At 40.8% G+C, this 16,240-nt stretch overlaps 2 protein-coding genes across 3 annotated transcripts in view; both read left to right on the top strand.

The window, feature by feature from the left end:
• Positions 1–3,019, top strand: part of LOC108166633 (protocadherin gamma-A4-like) — a 5,377-nt gene extending 2,358 nt beyond the window's left edge. The window contains exon 2 of one of the 2 annotated variants that reach the window (XM_017307069.1): positions 2,665–3,019. In XM_017307069.1, coding sequence (XP_017162558.1) covers positions 2,665–2,998 — 334 coding nt within the window. In that variant the 3' untranslated portion in view covers positions 2,999–3,019. Of the gene's footprint in view, positions 1–780 lie in introns of those variants that run through there. The other variant, XM_017307068.1, reaches the window with a different exon arrangement.
• Positions 3,020–12,674: 9,655 nt separating this feature from the next.
• The window catches only part of LOC103471329 (protocadherin alpha-C2-like), an 18,805-nt gene continuing 15,239 nt past the window's right edge, over positions 12,675–16,240 (top strand). Inside the window, exon 1 of the mRNA XM_008420247.2 lies at positions 12,675–15,637. Within this exon, the coding sequence (XP_008418469.1) occupies positions 12,950–15,637 (2,688 nt within the window). The 5' untranslated portion in view covers positions 12,675–12,949. The remainder of the gene's footprint in view (positions 15,638–16,240) is intronic.

Genomic DNA, 16,240 nt, shown 5'->3' with positions numbered 1-16,240 from the left:
GGGAGCTGGTCTTACTCTAAAGCTACTCAGCAGTATGACGTGTGTTTCAGCTCAGACACACTGAAGAGTGACGTAGTGGTTTTCCCCGCCCCGTTTCCACCTGTAGATGCGGAACTGATCAGTATAAACGGGAGTGATACTTTTACTAGAACTCAGACTTTACCAAACACAGAAAAGGTAAGAAATTCAGAAACACTATTTCAATTACCTGTGCCCCACATAGCAATTATGCAATCAAACGTTTCATTACATTTCCAATTTTTTTAATTGTTTATTTTAGTCAGTCAAATGTAGTTTTTGTTTAATGTTTAATTCTTGAAAGTGTTTTCGATCCACAATGAATGAGTAATTTATTCATTATGATCTGACTCTCCATCACCTGCCTTAGATAATAGCCAAAGCAATTTTTGCCAATCATATTTTGGCAAAAAAAAAAAAAAAAAGGAAAGAATATGACCACCTCTTTTTTGCTAAAATGTGATTTCGGCAAAAAAAAAAAAATCACTTTTGATAAAAAAAATTATTGGCCACTATATTAGGTAGGTGACAACTTTTGAATTCTTAACTTTGACACTACAAGACTTCAGCACTTGTTGTTTACTGCCTTTTCTTAAAGTAAATTCGTGAAAAATTATATCAATTTCGTCTGGGATGATTTAAAGTCACAATAATAGTTGAATAAACTTTTAATTACATTTTGTTTCACTTCAAATCGCCACAAGATGTCACTGCGAACTGTTGGCGTTTTAACACATTTTATCCATGTGCAATGCTCCTCCCTTAAGAGAGGGCTTCAGCTCTTTGTTTGGGAAGCCGTGAGTAACGTCCTCACCGCTCTGAGGGGTTGTGATTTGACTCTACAGTCATGGAAATATGTTAACCATGGAATGATTTATTACAATTTATTTCGTGTGTTTGGTCAGATCGGAACATAATGGGACGAGGAAAGACGGCCCCGACGTGGATTTATAATTTGCTTTTTGTGTTGCGCATCCTGATGGTCGCAGAGGCACAGACTGTATATTCGATTATGGAGGAGTCGAGTCCGGGTACGGTTGTTGGAAATCTGGCGAGGGATTTACAGCTAGACATACTAGAACTGGAAAAAAGACACTTTCAGATTTCGGGACCTAATAAGAAGTATTTTGATGTGAACATCAAGACTGGATCACTTCTGGTGAAAGACAGGATAGACCGGGAGGAGCTCTGTGCTCGTAAAGCCAAATGCTCCATGGAAGTGGAAGCCATTGTGAATTCTCCGCTAAATCTTTATCGGTTTGAGGTCAAAATTGTGGATATAAATGACAACACGCCCTCGTTCAGGATACCAGATATTGATCTGAACGTGTCTGAATCGGCTTTTACTGGAGAAAAATTTGCTCTTCCGAAGGCATTTGACGCAGACGTCGGTGTTTATTCTGTAAAGGCTTATAAACTAAGCCATAATGAACATTTTGCGCTGGATGCACAAAACGGAGGCGATCCAACTGTGTCTGTTGAAATGATTCTGCAGAAACCTTTAGATCGAGAAAAACAGTCACTTATAAAATTAACTCTGACAGCTACAGATGGAGGTAAACCTGCTAAATCAGGGACATTACTCGTCAATGTTAATGTGCAAGACGTTAATGATAACATTCCGGTATTTGACAAACCTCTGTACAAAGTCAAAGTGCCAGAAAATACACCGTCAGGCGGAGCTGTAATTTCTGTGCATGCTCAAGATTTAGATGAAGGTTTCAATGGAGAAATACAGTATTCTTTTATCAACCAGGATAATGATAACAATGTTGATACATTTGCTATCAATCACTTAACGGGAGAAATCAGTGTAAAAGGTGAACTGGACCACGAAAAGAACAACGCGGTTGAACTCCGAGTCCAAGCAAAAGACAAAGGTCCAATCCCAAGAGCCTCACATTGTAAAGTACTCGTTGAAATAACAGATATAAACGACAATTCCCCAGAAATATCTGTAACATCGTTAGTCAACGTTCTGAGGGAGGATGCGCTTCTCGACACAATGGTTGGACTTTTAACAGTGAAAGATCCGGATGCAGATAAAAACGGTGTCGTTCAGGTGAAAATAGTTAATGCTGTTCCCTTTAAAATTAAGAACACGTATAAAAATCATTACTCTTTACTGGTGGTTGGAGCTCTTGACAGAGAAAAGGTTTCTGAGTACAATGTGACAATAACCGCGATAGACGAAGGACTGCCGCCTCTCTCCAGCACCAGCGTAATTACGGTTCATGTGTCAGATGTCAATGACAACGCGCCACGTTTTATGGAACGAGTTATAAATATTTTTGTGAAAGAGAACGGACCAGTTGGTGATGTGGTTTATACCTTAACTGCGGATGATCCTGACGTAAACGAAAATGGAAAGGTGACGTTTTCGGTAGTTAGTAATAATAATAATCAACGACATAATGGTATAGGATCAGTGGTTAACGTGAAAGCAGACACTGGAGAAATAATCAGTCTGCAGTCTTTTAACTATGAAGAGTTAAAGACGTTTCAGTTTATGGTTCAGGCCACAGACTCTGGTGTTCCTCCACTCAGCAGCAACGTCACTGTTAACATTTTAATTCTGGATGAAAATGATAATAATCCAACCATTTTAGCTCCTTATTCTGAGCACGGCTCTGTTAACAGTGAGACCATCCCTTATTCTGCTGAACCGGGATACTTTGTAGCAAAGATCAGGGCTGTGGACGCAGATTCTGGATACAATGCGCTGCTTTCTTATCACCTGTCGGAGCCCAAAGGAAACAACCTGTTCAAGATCGGAACCAGCACCGGAGAAATCAGAACTAAGAGGAGAATGAGCGACAATGACCTGAAAACTCACCACTTGTTGGTGCTGGTTTCTGATAATGGAGAACCTTCTCTGTCAGCCACTGTTTCTATTGATGTGATGGTGGTTGAAACCACAGCTGATGTCCAGACTCAGTTCAGACATGTGCCTATAAAGGAGGACAACTTCTCTGATTGAACTTGTATCTGCTGATCGCCATCGTGTCAGTGTCTGTGATCTTTCTGCTGAGTCTCATCAGTTTAATAGCTGTCAGATGCCACAGGACAGACAGTGATTTCAGCAGGTACAGCGCCCCCATGATCACCACCCACCCTGACGGGAGCTGGTCTTACTCTAAAGCTACTCAGCAGTATGACGTGTGTTTCAGCTCAGACACACTGAAGAGTGACGTAGTGGTTTTCCCCGCATCGTTTCCTCCTGTAGATGCTGAACTGATCAGTATTAACGGAACAGACACTTTTACCAGAACTCAAACTTTACCAAACACAGACAAGGTAAGATTTGACCCGGGTTAAAATCGTCCTCTCCTGTTTGCCTTATAATTCCATCTACTATGRCCAGCCAGTTTACCAAGGACAGCGTTAGGTCTGAGCACTGTCCTTGGTGCTGAAACCATTCTGCTCCACATTTCTCAGTTTTGAAATAAGTGATTTCTTCAACAAATTAAAGCTCAAAACTTAAATGTATGCTCCTGATCACATTGTTGTRTATAACTTAACAACCCAAACAAAATAAGCTAGAAAAAATATATCTGAAAATCACTTGTATGCAGTCATATTCATTGAATTAGAATATACATCCTGATGAGTCTCRTATGTCAGATTAAAAGTATTTTAAAATAACAACCTCCAAGCAGAAATTAAACRTGCAAGAGGATTAGCAAAACTTTATATCATTATTTAGTGATTCAGAATAGTTTTTTTGTCCTGCAAAGCCASCATTTTCATGCATAGGGTTGCCTTCTTTAATCATTGTTTCTTATAGGCACTCTGTATTTCTTGCTAAGCTTTCTTCGCCTATTGCATCACAAAAAGCTGTTAAATTTGGATCTGCAGTACTGAGTTCAGATACATCTGTATTTGCAATGCCTCACAAGAGTATTCATGCCTCTTTCACATTTGCAATTTTTTCACATAGGGAAACAAGCTTTTGTGTATTTTATGACAGACCAATACAAGTTTAAGCATAACTGTAAAATAAAAGTAAGACTATACATGGCTTCATTGTTTKAAATGTACAAAGTGTTACATATTTATATTGAATCATTACTTGTCGAATTATATCTGACAGCTTTTGAGATGTCAATCTATGTTTCTATAGACTGAACTATTTCCAAATCTTTCTTGCTCAAGAATGGCTCAAGCTTTGTCACACTGAATGCAGAGCATCTGTGAAAAGTAGTTGGGAAGTTTTGCCATCAAATTTTATCTGACTTAGATCTGGTCCTCAACTGTGGGATTGTGGCTTTCTTTATATCTTTGGAGTTGCCCTGCACAAAGRTGAACCTCTGTCATAGTCTGAAAACTTCCCATTTTCTTTAGCTCAATTTATCATCACCGGTGCTAGCTGGCCTRATCACCATCTTCCATGCTGTTGCTGTGTCTTCAACGTGACTTAGAGCCTTCTARTAGTTTCTTCCAACAATGGCTTTYTTCTTGTCACTCTTCCATAAAGACCAGACATGCTTAGTGTGCAGTGATGTGTAATAATACTCCACTTTCTTGGCTGATCAATTTAGGTGGAAAGGCATGTCTTTGTCAGTTCGCAGTTGTGCCCTTCTTATTCTTTCCATTTATGAATGATGAATTCAACAGTACTCAGCAAGATGTTCAAATCTTTACAACTCTCAACACTTACCCAGGCCCTCTTGATGTGTTGGATTTATTTTGAGTTTCAGATTCTTCCTCATCATAATCATAATCATCATTTATTTTTGAAGTACCCAATACTAATACCACTACTAGTAATACAGTAATTATAATGACACAAAACAATAAGCAAAATTCAAGGTTAACAKAATTGGCAATGAAGTTAGAAAACAAAGGCTTGCTGTCTGCAATTAAAAACCTGTTTTTAAAGACGAGTTTTTAAGAGAGAGCAATCCAGCAGACCTCACAGAAAAAAAAAAAAAAAAAACTTTTCCAGACCCTCAGACCATCAACGGAGAAAGTTTTTTCTTCTGGTCTCAAGCGATGTCCTGGGAAATCCTAAAAGTTTTTGATTTAGAGATCTTGATTGGCCTGGTATATGTGGCTGTAAAAGCCTTAAAGATAAATCTGTATATATAAGCTGTTGCTTGGTTCTGAGAAGGTCTCAGACATGTATGAAACATTAAAAGTAATCAGATAAAAATGTTTTCTTAGTATTTTCCTAATGTGGATAACTTGGACTCTCTGCCGAAWAAAAGCATTTATTTGAATATCTTCCAATAAAATGATTCATTTTATTTTAAGGTCCTGTGAACCAAGGACATTAAGTTCAACTAAGTATTGCAAAAGACATTCTTGCTTGAAAAATATATATGTTTAAAAGGGACAGGTCAGATCTTCTAAAAATGAAATCTCAGTTCTCAGCAGGATTTGTGCAGACCTCACTGCAGTGCAGGGACACATAATGTAACTGACAACACTTTTAGCCTGACGTGTGTGTTTTATTTTTCTGCTTAGACAAGCTATGATATCTACTATGAAAAAACAGACACCCTCTCATGAAAGCTGGCATACGTAACATTTCAAGAATAATTTATTTTACACTTGCACTTTTCAAGTAMACGAAATCAAGGTTTATTTGTTACATATAATTTCTGTGTGAGATATAAGCCAATTCATAACACTTTTAGATACAAACGCTTTCCACATAAAGAGAATAGTAAATGTGTTGCGAATGTTATGGTTCTCTCGTTTCACAATATGCTAACATTTGCTCTCATTGTTCATTTTTTTGTTGTAGATTTGKACATCCTTCCTTTTGCTGTAGTAATTTTTGTTTAGTTCAGCTTGAATCTTAAACCTGTATYGATCATAGCCTGACCTATAATGTTCTCTACTCTCTGGATGCTAGACCACATCAAAATAAATTCTAGTCTATTAAGGGAAATGGTCATACATTTTTAGTCATGATACACATATTTGTGCATCCTCAGAGGCTGCAAAGTTTTGCAGGTTTTCTGCGTAGTTAGCCTGTTTAATCCCCTTACCCTCCGATTGTAGTGTGTTGTTTTTATTTACAGTACTTTAGCATACTTTATCAGAAAACCTTATAACCTYCATTCCAAGGAAAGGCTGAATCATGACATCCATTSCTCAGGCATCTCTTTTCTCTTGCGTCTCCTCCATGCTGATGAATTCCTCCCATCCCCCACCTCCCCCCACTTGCGCACTCCCTCCTGGTGAAGGGGAGCAGCTGAAGGAGCTAACAGGAAATTAACTCCATTTCTTCAGACATGCATGCTCTCAGCTGTGGAGCGCTGTAAACCTGATTTAATATATTTTCATTACTATCCTTTAATGTGTTTACAAAACCCAGTTCCGTGTCAAGTCAAGTGGGCTTTAGTCCCGAAGCTGATCGTGTATTAATTTTTTACATGCATCACCATAGAATGTATAATTCTGCGTTTTTCCGGTGGTTTGGGTTCAGGTAATCCCAGTGAGGTTTGGCGGCTCAGTTTATTTCCTTTCTCTCAATGGTTTGATAATGTTGTGGCCCACTCAGACGCTATGACCTCATTTCAGGGAGTGGTCCAGGACACACAGTCGTGCAATCATCTGTCAAAGCTCTAGTCATTTATTTTTGTTTCGTCTTTGGCTGGGGAGAAGAGTGAAACCCAGCTCCGTCCTCTCTCTCTCWCACACASACAGAATATTTGCGAGCCACGTCTATCAGGTTATGAGCGTCGCTTAAGTGGGTCAGCGAGTGATTTAAGCACGGCAGCGCGGCTWCAGGCGCCATCAGACTGAACTTGTGTTTGCTGCGCAGCTCTATGTCCGATACAGTCGATACGCAGTGTAGGTTGTACGCACGCTCCGAGTCCATTGGCTCCCGAAACAATGTYTGGATCTGCCTCTCTGCGTAAACGCTTCAGCGTGTGCACTGTACGTTGCGGCTCTCTGTTGTCTGAGGTAGAAAGTGGGGGAGGGGCAGGTAATTTTCCGCTACCCTTTGCAGTAGCAAGTGGTGGGGAGCTTCCGTTCCGATCGAGGTATCAGCTCAGTTCGCCTCGGCTCTCCCTCCTGTTCGGCTCTGCGGCTGGGCGGGGCCGGACATAACCCAATGTCGATCACAGCTGRACCTGTGTTTTAAAGGGCAGTAGGAGGGGGAGGCTTTTTTTTTTTTTATCCATGCAGTATTCTAGCTATGATCTACTGAATGGTCTGTTTTTTTTTACATAAAGGATGCAATTCAGTGTCTCTCTTGCACACACTATTTAAAAACAAAACCACGAAAGCTCTAGAATGTATATATGATAAAAAAAAAGCTTCTAACTTTGCCTCCCTTGATGCTGCAACATATATTAAATTATTTATTCTACAGTACATTATGATTGCAGGAGCTCTCAGCTAAGAGCTTCGCAGTGTGTGGACTGGTCTCCTGCAGCAGAGGCTTTAACTGCCGTTCTGACGCGCACATCTCATGGACCACTTCCTGTTTTTCTCATTGACAAGGGTGTGTCCTTTGTGTGAGAGTGAGGTTACGTTGTCATGGAGACTGTTTCTGGGCTGTAATGATGAGCCAGTSTGTTTCCAGGGAGCTGCTGCTGGTACACCCACCCCCACTCTCACTCTCGCTTCCATCACAGCATGTTTCATAYGGATGCAAGCTGGAAGGAAGCCGCATGGTTACGACGAGATGCGTAAGGAATAAATAAGGAGAGAGAGGAAAGGAGAGGAGGTGCATGGTACAGATTTGAAGCAACCTTGGCAGGATTGTTTTGTCTTTATTTGGTGTGTAAACAGGAGAAAGCAAATCAAACGAGGGGGRAAGAGAGTGAGATTAGTACAATTCCAGAATGGAAAAGATTTCACAGAAAGACCCAAATACAGCAGCACAGATTTGAGCCTTGAGCATGAAATAGTGGGAAAACCAGGGTTTGCAAGAATGAGATGGATAAAAAAAGAGAAAACACATCAAATGCATGCCCTAAAGCTGAGTGAAAAAATTACAAGCCTATAATCGGTCACACATTAAAGAAAAGCACTCATCATACATCCCCTACTTCCACCAAGCCTTTTTTCTCACTGGCACTGGAATATTTTTGCTCTCATTAAATTATCTTTGTCATGCTCTGCACCACGGGGTCCATCCTAGCCAATCCAACAGAGATACAAAGCCAGGCCATCCTGAGAGGAAAGTATCAAAAGCCTGCCTGCGTTTCCTGATAGCTTTCTTTGGTGCAGCACCGAGGATTTGTTTGATTCATGCCGGAATCAGGACATGCAAGAAGTTGTTTAGCCAGTGCTTGCTCCCACTGGGGAGGGATTTAGGCAGCTTTTTGTTCTCGTGACCTTTATTTTTGAAGGAAAGGTACATGTGGGATCAGAACAAACATCCCTATTGAACCTCTTCAGTGCATGCTTGTTTTAAAAGCCATACTGAATGTGGTTATAATTAGGCTTTAAATGAGCCGATTCTTCAAAAGGTGTGAGAACACATCTCTGTCCTTAAACCGTTTTTTTCAGTAACATATGAGCATATTCTTTTTGTTTTTGTAATACTTAGTTTGATCTTTTTTATTATTTACTCTATGTTTACCCGTCCCCTTGCTTTCACCTCCACACATCGCCCTGTTTTTTCATCCAGCTTTGTCAGTATGGCGCTTGCCCTAGAATAGATAAAGAACTTGACCGCCRGGGCAGAATGACGTATTCTCCTCCCTCCAACCACCTCCCTTTCTCGCTCTCAAACACACACTGTCATAGACGAGATTATGCCTTAGTACTTTGGCTTAATGAAAAAAGCCTGGGTGGATGAGCAGAGGGAGAGTATCACGTGTTAAATCTTTGCACTACTGATTTCTTCCAACAGAGGGACCAATTTCACCGTCTCTCCCACCTCTTCCTCAAGCTGCACCCTCTGWCKGACATAGGGATTAACTTTTTAGAGCTGTTTTCATTGACCTTTTCTTTTTTACTGACTCATACCTCCTGATACACAGCTGGATTTAAGACTTCCTGTGACAATGTGTTTTTTTGCTGCTGCAGTTATTCCATTGCAATAAAGCATTGGCAAAACAAAAATAAAGCTTTTAGGGTGAATTATCAATTTTGACTTTCTATTTTTATAATATTTATTCCATTATTCGGCTTGATCCTATTCATTGTACCTATTTATTTAGCAAGTATTTTTGTTTGGCTCTTTTGGGGAATTTACTTCCTCTGTTGTCATTTAAAYTGTACTGCAGATTTCAGAATTTTATTGATGCGTTTTTGTTCTCAACTTGGTTTTATACAGCGCCACTCCAGTCCCACTTGCCCTGTAGACTAGATTTTGACTGTAACAGGATCAGACTCAAACCTCGGAGACGGCGCTTTTCAATGAGGGGACAAGAAAATAAGAAATCCACCAATTTCTGCCCTTCTCTTTTAGACAGTCTAAAAAAGGAAGCGCATGCTTCACTTCTCTGTTCCCATCTGCTCATCGAACTCTTGGCAGAAGAAGAYGGTTCCCTGGCATTTAAATTTTCACAGCGAGAACTGTAAACTATCTTTCTGCATTTACTCAGACAAAATGATTTTGTCCTCAGATACCATTCTATGCTGTCGTGTGAGAGCACCCAGACCTACAGGCACAAATGCCCTTYATGTGTGCATGGCTGCTTCTGTTTGTATGTGGTGGCTGAGGGAATGACGTGATGAGTGAAGCTTCATGATAGCCCACTCATGACCAGTTTCTTTGCAGATTTGTTTTGTAGTCTGACTCACTAAAACGGGGGGATTCCATGGAAAAGTCTCTTAGGGGAACTAATACAAATGGTTTTTTAGAGTGTCTGCTTACAGTATTAATGAGGTTGGAGAGAATGTTATTAATCTAGTGGGCATACTACATAATTGATGAAATTAGGGTTCTTTCATACTGGGGGAGATACAGCGAACAAGGAGGAAGCCTCAACTTTAATCTTGGCTTTAATCTATCACATAAAGTTATTTTTCAAAGCTTTTGGTTGTATTTCATCCACTTTCTCAGTCTGAAAATATTCAAATGACATTAAAGATGTTTCCCCCTCAGCTGGCACAGCAGCTGGCTCACAGTGCTGCAGCTAGATCTGGGAAAGTGACACAAAGGAAAGCAAGTGGGAAATGGRCATAATTTATACATTTTTCTGATCATTTCTATTTAGACCAATTTAAAGCACATCCACATCCACATAAATCTCATCCACAAATGCACACACACACAATAATACACTGACATGCATATCGGTARACAACAAGTGCCTTTCCTAATGGCACAKAAAGTTTTGATAATTAAGAAAAGGATMAATTTAAAAAAAGAGAGTGAGTGAGAGACMAAATGAGCCAATTATCTTCTATAAAATTAGCATCTGTTGAACCGAGACAGGCATCTGTCTGSACGTAGAATGGTTTTGATGGCATTATCCGCAGCACCCTTGAGTGGAAAAAAATGAAATCTACAGCTGAGAGGCATGCAATTAATGCTGGGACAGATGGATGCTTGTGACGCAGACACCGGCACCGGGGAGCTGTTCAGAAGTCTGTGATGTGCATAAATTAGAAAAGAGTTGGAARTGGTGAAAAGTGAGACACATGAAAAGGTCAGGTGTAATAGAAATCTGTGTTTATTGTTTGCCAAATAAATGTCACTGGTCCTCTTTTTTTTCTCTTTTTAATCGCAGCAAAACATGGAGGTTTAACTACCCCACTGGGAAAATCTGCTAAATGTCATAGCTATAACTGTAGATCTACATGTGGAGCTATCCAAAATATCCTTCTGCAATTAAAAAGAAGGGGAAGATAATCCCTTACCCCTTAGGTGAATGGTTACAACATCAAAAATACAGATAAATATTATTAAGACTTCAACTTTTTGAATTTTTTCAATTTTAGATAAATATGTTGTCATCATGATTAATTATAGCGACCRAGCCTGATTCTTTTGCACATGGGTGGAGATTTGGCACTGACTAGATGTACTTTTTAATTTTAATATGTAGCTTGTGCATGACATAAAAATGTTCAATAAAACATTTGGGTTCCTTTAAATTTTGAATTTTGCCACCCATAATTTAAGGCATTTAAGATAAAGAAGTCACCAGCCAATCCTTTTAGCTGCATCCAAGTGAGTCACTGTTCCCTCCGTCTCTGGGTGCCAAGCGTTGTCATCGCTGTGKGCAAATTTAGCGTGGGTGAGAGTGGCAAAACACCATGGAAAAGGAATAATGTGGGCGGATAGATTCTCATCTTAGCCCAGTGGCTGTGGCATACCAAAAGGATTGATGGTTTCACAAAGAGAAGGACAAGGCATTTCTGTAGAGCAAAAAAAGTCCTAAACTTTGGTACATTCTAAGCAAACCTTTAATTACCTATCACAGATGCAAAACAARTAACCGTCTTTACTAAGGAACTTCATTAAATGCAGCTAAACTTTGATGTCAGCAACAGACTTAAAGTATGTTAATGTTGCCTAACTATTTTTTTCTCCTATTTTTCAGTTACACTCGATACTAGGTGTGGRAAGTATTGTCTGAGGGCAATGGTTMATAATTTTATCTTAGTGATTTCACTTAGTGAACAGGTAAATACCAAGTTTTAAAAGTACAAACATTTTAATACAAACGTCTACCAATTGGGTTCTTACATTTTGCAATGTGTTTTGTGATTAAAAAAAAAACACTCCTATTGGGACTGCATTGATACATTATGGATGAGGTAAATATGTATTATAAACACAAAGAGGTTGAAATTTCAAAGGCTGAAATTAGACTAGTTTACAGGAGGTGAAGTGTTATTAGCTTCAGATTCTAATGAGAAGTTGTGAAATTTACTCCAGTATACCTACTTTTTTTTTTAAACTTCCTCTTGATTATGGTTAGGGTGCTAAAAATATCCCCTCCTCTAGTTTTGGTGCTTATTAGCTCTGAATTGCAATTATTTATTACATTTGTTACATTTACATTAGTGTATGTTTGCAGACTTTAGCATGTGAGCAAACAGCATGTGTCTAAATGTTGTCTCTCAGGACAGTTGTGGTGTTTATGCCAGATGTGCAATGGGGGTCACAGCTGGAGTATATTGTCTGTGACGTGACTAAGGACACAAACATTTATTTCACTAGTTAATTATCAGATAGTTTTCTGCATTCTGTTAGAATGTGAAAACAAACGAGTAAAAAATATAAAGTGCATGTTATTTAACGGAGATTTTGCTTGCTGATAGAATAAAATAGATGAATTAATTACACATTTTGATGGTTCTGTTAGGAAAATATTACTTGCTATGACTTGTTCTTACAGAAATTTAGAGCTGTATAACGATGGCATCATAGAGACTAACACTGCATTGACAAGGTCCTCAAGTTCCTGTTTTTTCCCTCCCTTTTTTTTTGTTTTACCTGTTTTTAAAATGATTTGTTGCTCCGTTTGCCTTGCTCCTGAGTGATTGTTAATTTGCCTCAGCAAGGGAGTCTGATGATGGCTGCACATAAATCAGTTTTCCTCGGCTCAAAAAAGGGCGGTGGCGCTGACAAGAGGAGAGAGAAAGAAAAAAAAACGTTCTTTATTTTTGCTTTAAAAATAAATTACATAATGCGGGTGTCAACTGCGGTTCTATTTACTTTCTTATTTACACGAACTGAGGCGAATATCTAAAAAAAWWAMWAAATAAAATTAACATTTAGCTTGTTATATGCTGTTTGAACGGAGACGCTGAGATGCAGCCAGTACCATTTGAACGAGTGGCGCTCCCTCCCTCTTTGCCCACCGACAGCATCACCGCCACATCCAGGCAGAGAGAAACATAAGGAGAGGGAGAGAGAAAGACAGAGAGGGAGAGAGAGAGAGACCAATAGCGATATGTGAGGAAAGGAGATAACCTTGCAGGAGAGATAGAGCAATTCAAAACATTAACCAGACCGACGAGGAAAACATGGACGCAGTGGAAAATCTTTGCTTCATGCATGCATCACGGAGGATACGGTGTTTACCCCGCACTGTCGGAGTTATGCACGGACTCTGTTTTTGATGAGGCGGGTGGGGACCCGCAGCAAGCTGAAAAGGCGGAAARATTTCTCCAAACCGTCTGCAAATTCTGCCCGCCTGCGATGGCTGGGTCGGTACGATGCTGTTACAGAGTAATGGAGAGTATATTTTGCTATTTCTGTGTKTTGACGCTCACGTTAAGTGGCCTTATAAATGCACAAATCCGRTACTCGATTCCAGAGGARCTGGAGAACGGGGCATCAGTCGGTGACATTGTCCGGGATTTGGGTCTGGATCTGAAAAAAGTTTCCACTCGACGCATCAAAATCACGTCGGACAGTGGGCGGAAATATTTCACAATAAACCACAAAACCGGAAAGCTGGTGGTGAGTGACCGAATCGACCGGGAAACAGTTTGTGAATTCAGTGGCACCTGTTCACGTAACCTGGAGGTGGTGTTGGAGAACCCGCTGGAATTGCACAACGTGGAGGTGGAGATATTGGACGTGAACGACAACGAACCTCAGTTCCCTAGAGATGAGTACCAGCTTGAGGTGTCGGAGTCTGCTCTCACCGGGTCGCGGTTTCACATCGAGGGAGCTCAGGATGCAGATGAGGGGTCCAACTCCGTGAAACAGTACCGACTTATTCCAAGCGACCACCTCACTTTGGACTCCATTAAACCCTCCTCCAACAACAATCAAATTGAGCTAATTCTCAAAAGGCCCTTTGACCGGGAGCAGATGCCCTCGCATCAACTTATTCTGACAGCAATAGATGGAGGCACTCCACAGCGAACTGGCTCGGCCAAGATCAATGTCCGTATCCTTGATGCCAATGACAATGTGCCTAAGTTTAACAGTTCAGTGTATAAAGTTAAAGTGCCTGAGAACTCTCCAAATGGGACACTTTTGATTAAGTTAAATGCAACAGACCCAGATGAGGGCTCAAACGGAGAAGTGTTTTATTCTTTTAGTASCTACACACCTGAACGAGTCAGACAGGTGTTTTCTATGGACACAAACACTGGGGAGATTAGGGTAAGAAATAATATAGATTATGAGGAGACTAAAACGTATGAAATGTACATACAAGCAATGGACAAAGGCCCAGCTCCCGTTGCAGCACACTGTAAAGTAGTCGTAGAAGTGTTGGATGTCAATGATAACATTCCTGAGATTGTACTGTCTTCACTTTCCAGCCCTGTGCGTGAGGACGCACGGGCAGACACAGTGGTGGCTTTGATTAGCGTCAATGATGGCGATTCTGGACAAAACAAACAGGTCTCCCTGGAGATCATGCCCAACTTGCCTTTTAAGATTAAATCCTTCAGAAACCACTACACTGTGGTCACGTCTGCTTTCCTGGACAGGGAAACCATCTCGTCATACAATGTTACAGTCAACGCTGTGGATGAGGGGACGCCACCCCTATCATCTCAAATGAGCTTCAGGGTAGATGTTGCAGATGTTAATGATAACCCACCTCGTTTTGAGCAGACATCATATACTGTCTATATTACAGAGAACAATGCTCCTGGGGCGTCTCTTTGTGTTGTTAAGGCCATGGATGCAGATGATGCAGAAAATGCACGCATAACGTATACCGTCCTTAATGACAACAACCATGGGATACCTGTGGCCAGCTACGTTAGCATCAAACCTGACACAGGTGAGGCCTATGCACTGCGAGCCTTTGACTTTGAAAAGCTTAGAGAGTTTCACTTTCAGATTAAAGCCCAAGACAACGGTGTGCCTCCCCTTAGCCGTGTGGCCACAGTATACGTTTACATTATGGATCAGAATGATCATGCTCCTAGGATTGTCTTTCCACCTGCAAATGGAACACTAATGAAAAATGCCGAAGCCGGCCTCTTAGTTAGCAAGGTGACCGCATGGGATGGTGATGCAGGACAGAATGCCTGGCTGTTTTACACCCTGAACCAGACCAACAAAGACCTCAACCTTTTTAAAGTACATGAGTACACAGGTGAGATCCGCACCACCAGGCGAGTCATGGAAGACAACTCTACTACCTTTGTTCTGACTGTCCTGGTTCGAGACCACGGTATACCGCCACTTTCCTCAACCACCACTATCCATGTGCACGTGATGGACCTTCCTCYGAAGTTTACCCCTGATCCGAAACAGATTGTTAGGCCTGACAGCCCGCTAATGTTTTCACCCGTCACTCTCTACCTCATCATAGCCCTGTGTGCCACAACCTTTGTATTTCTGGTCACTGTCTTTGTTCTTGCCATTGTGCGATGTCATGCCTACTGTAGCCAGACTGGTTCCTGCTCCCCGTGTTGTGTATCCCAGAAGAATGTGCCGGAGGGTGGCACCTCAGCAGGTGGTGGTGGTGGAGCAAGGGCTGCAGGTGGTGGCGGAGGAGCTGCAGGAGTGCAACAAAACATCAATGTGGCGCTGCGCCGTGACCTGAAAGTGGAGCCGCATTATATTGAAGTGAGAGGAAACGGGTCTTTGACCAAAACGTACTGTTATAAGACCTGCTTGACCGCCACGTCGGGAAGTGACACTTTCATGTTCTACAACACGGGAAGGCCGCACAGTGGCACCTGGGGCTCGGGCTATGTCACCAGCCACAGCGGACAGAGCCAGATATTTGTGCGCCGCCTCAGTATGCCAGATGCAACTGCCATACAGGTGTGTTGTCTGGTGTGATCTTTGTGCTGTTTTAGATGTGTTTCACTATGACTTTGCATTTATTCTGGAGTTTTTTTTTTAAATGTTAATTTCTTCTATTTAAGTTTTATTTGTTTTATTCCTTGTATTTTTCAAACTAATTCCTAGTGCCACACTGTGCCATACTGGCAGAGGGCACATAACTTCATTCCAGATATGTTAACATATAAATTAGTTCTGATTCTTGATAGCTTATATCTGAGGTCATGTATGTCTGGCAGCTTTTAGGGATTGATTGGTTGTTTTTCTGGGAAGCTGGAAACTAGACCTGTTGAAACATAGTACGTGTGAAAAAAACTCAACGTAACAGTTTGTGTTTGTGATGTATTGTGATTTCAAGGGCAATATCTTTTAACTGGTACTGTGAAGTGTGGAAAATAGAGCAGCGATGGTTGCTACCAGTTCAACCAGTTCACAGTAGCAAATTGTCTCATCCTGCCTCTCTGCTATTGAAAAGTCAAAATATTTGAGAAACTGATGAAAAAAGTAAAAATTATAGTGTGAGTTTCATTGCACTTTTCAGTATGCACATTGCATTGATGACTCAAAGCTTTCCATTGTATA

The sequence above is a fragment of the Poecilia reticulata genome, linkage group LG10, assembly GCF_000633615.1.
Source record: "Poecilia reticulata strain Guanapo linkage group LG10, Guppy_female_1.0+MT, whole genome shotgun sequence".
Lineage (NCBI taxonomy): Eukaryota > Metazoa > Chordata > Actinopteri > Cyprinodontiformes > Poeciliidae > Poecilia > Poecilia reticulata.
This window is presented reverse-complemented; position numbering and strand designations above follow the sequence as displayed.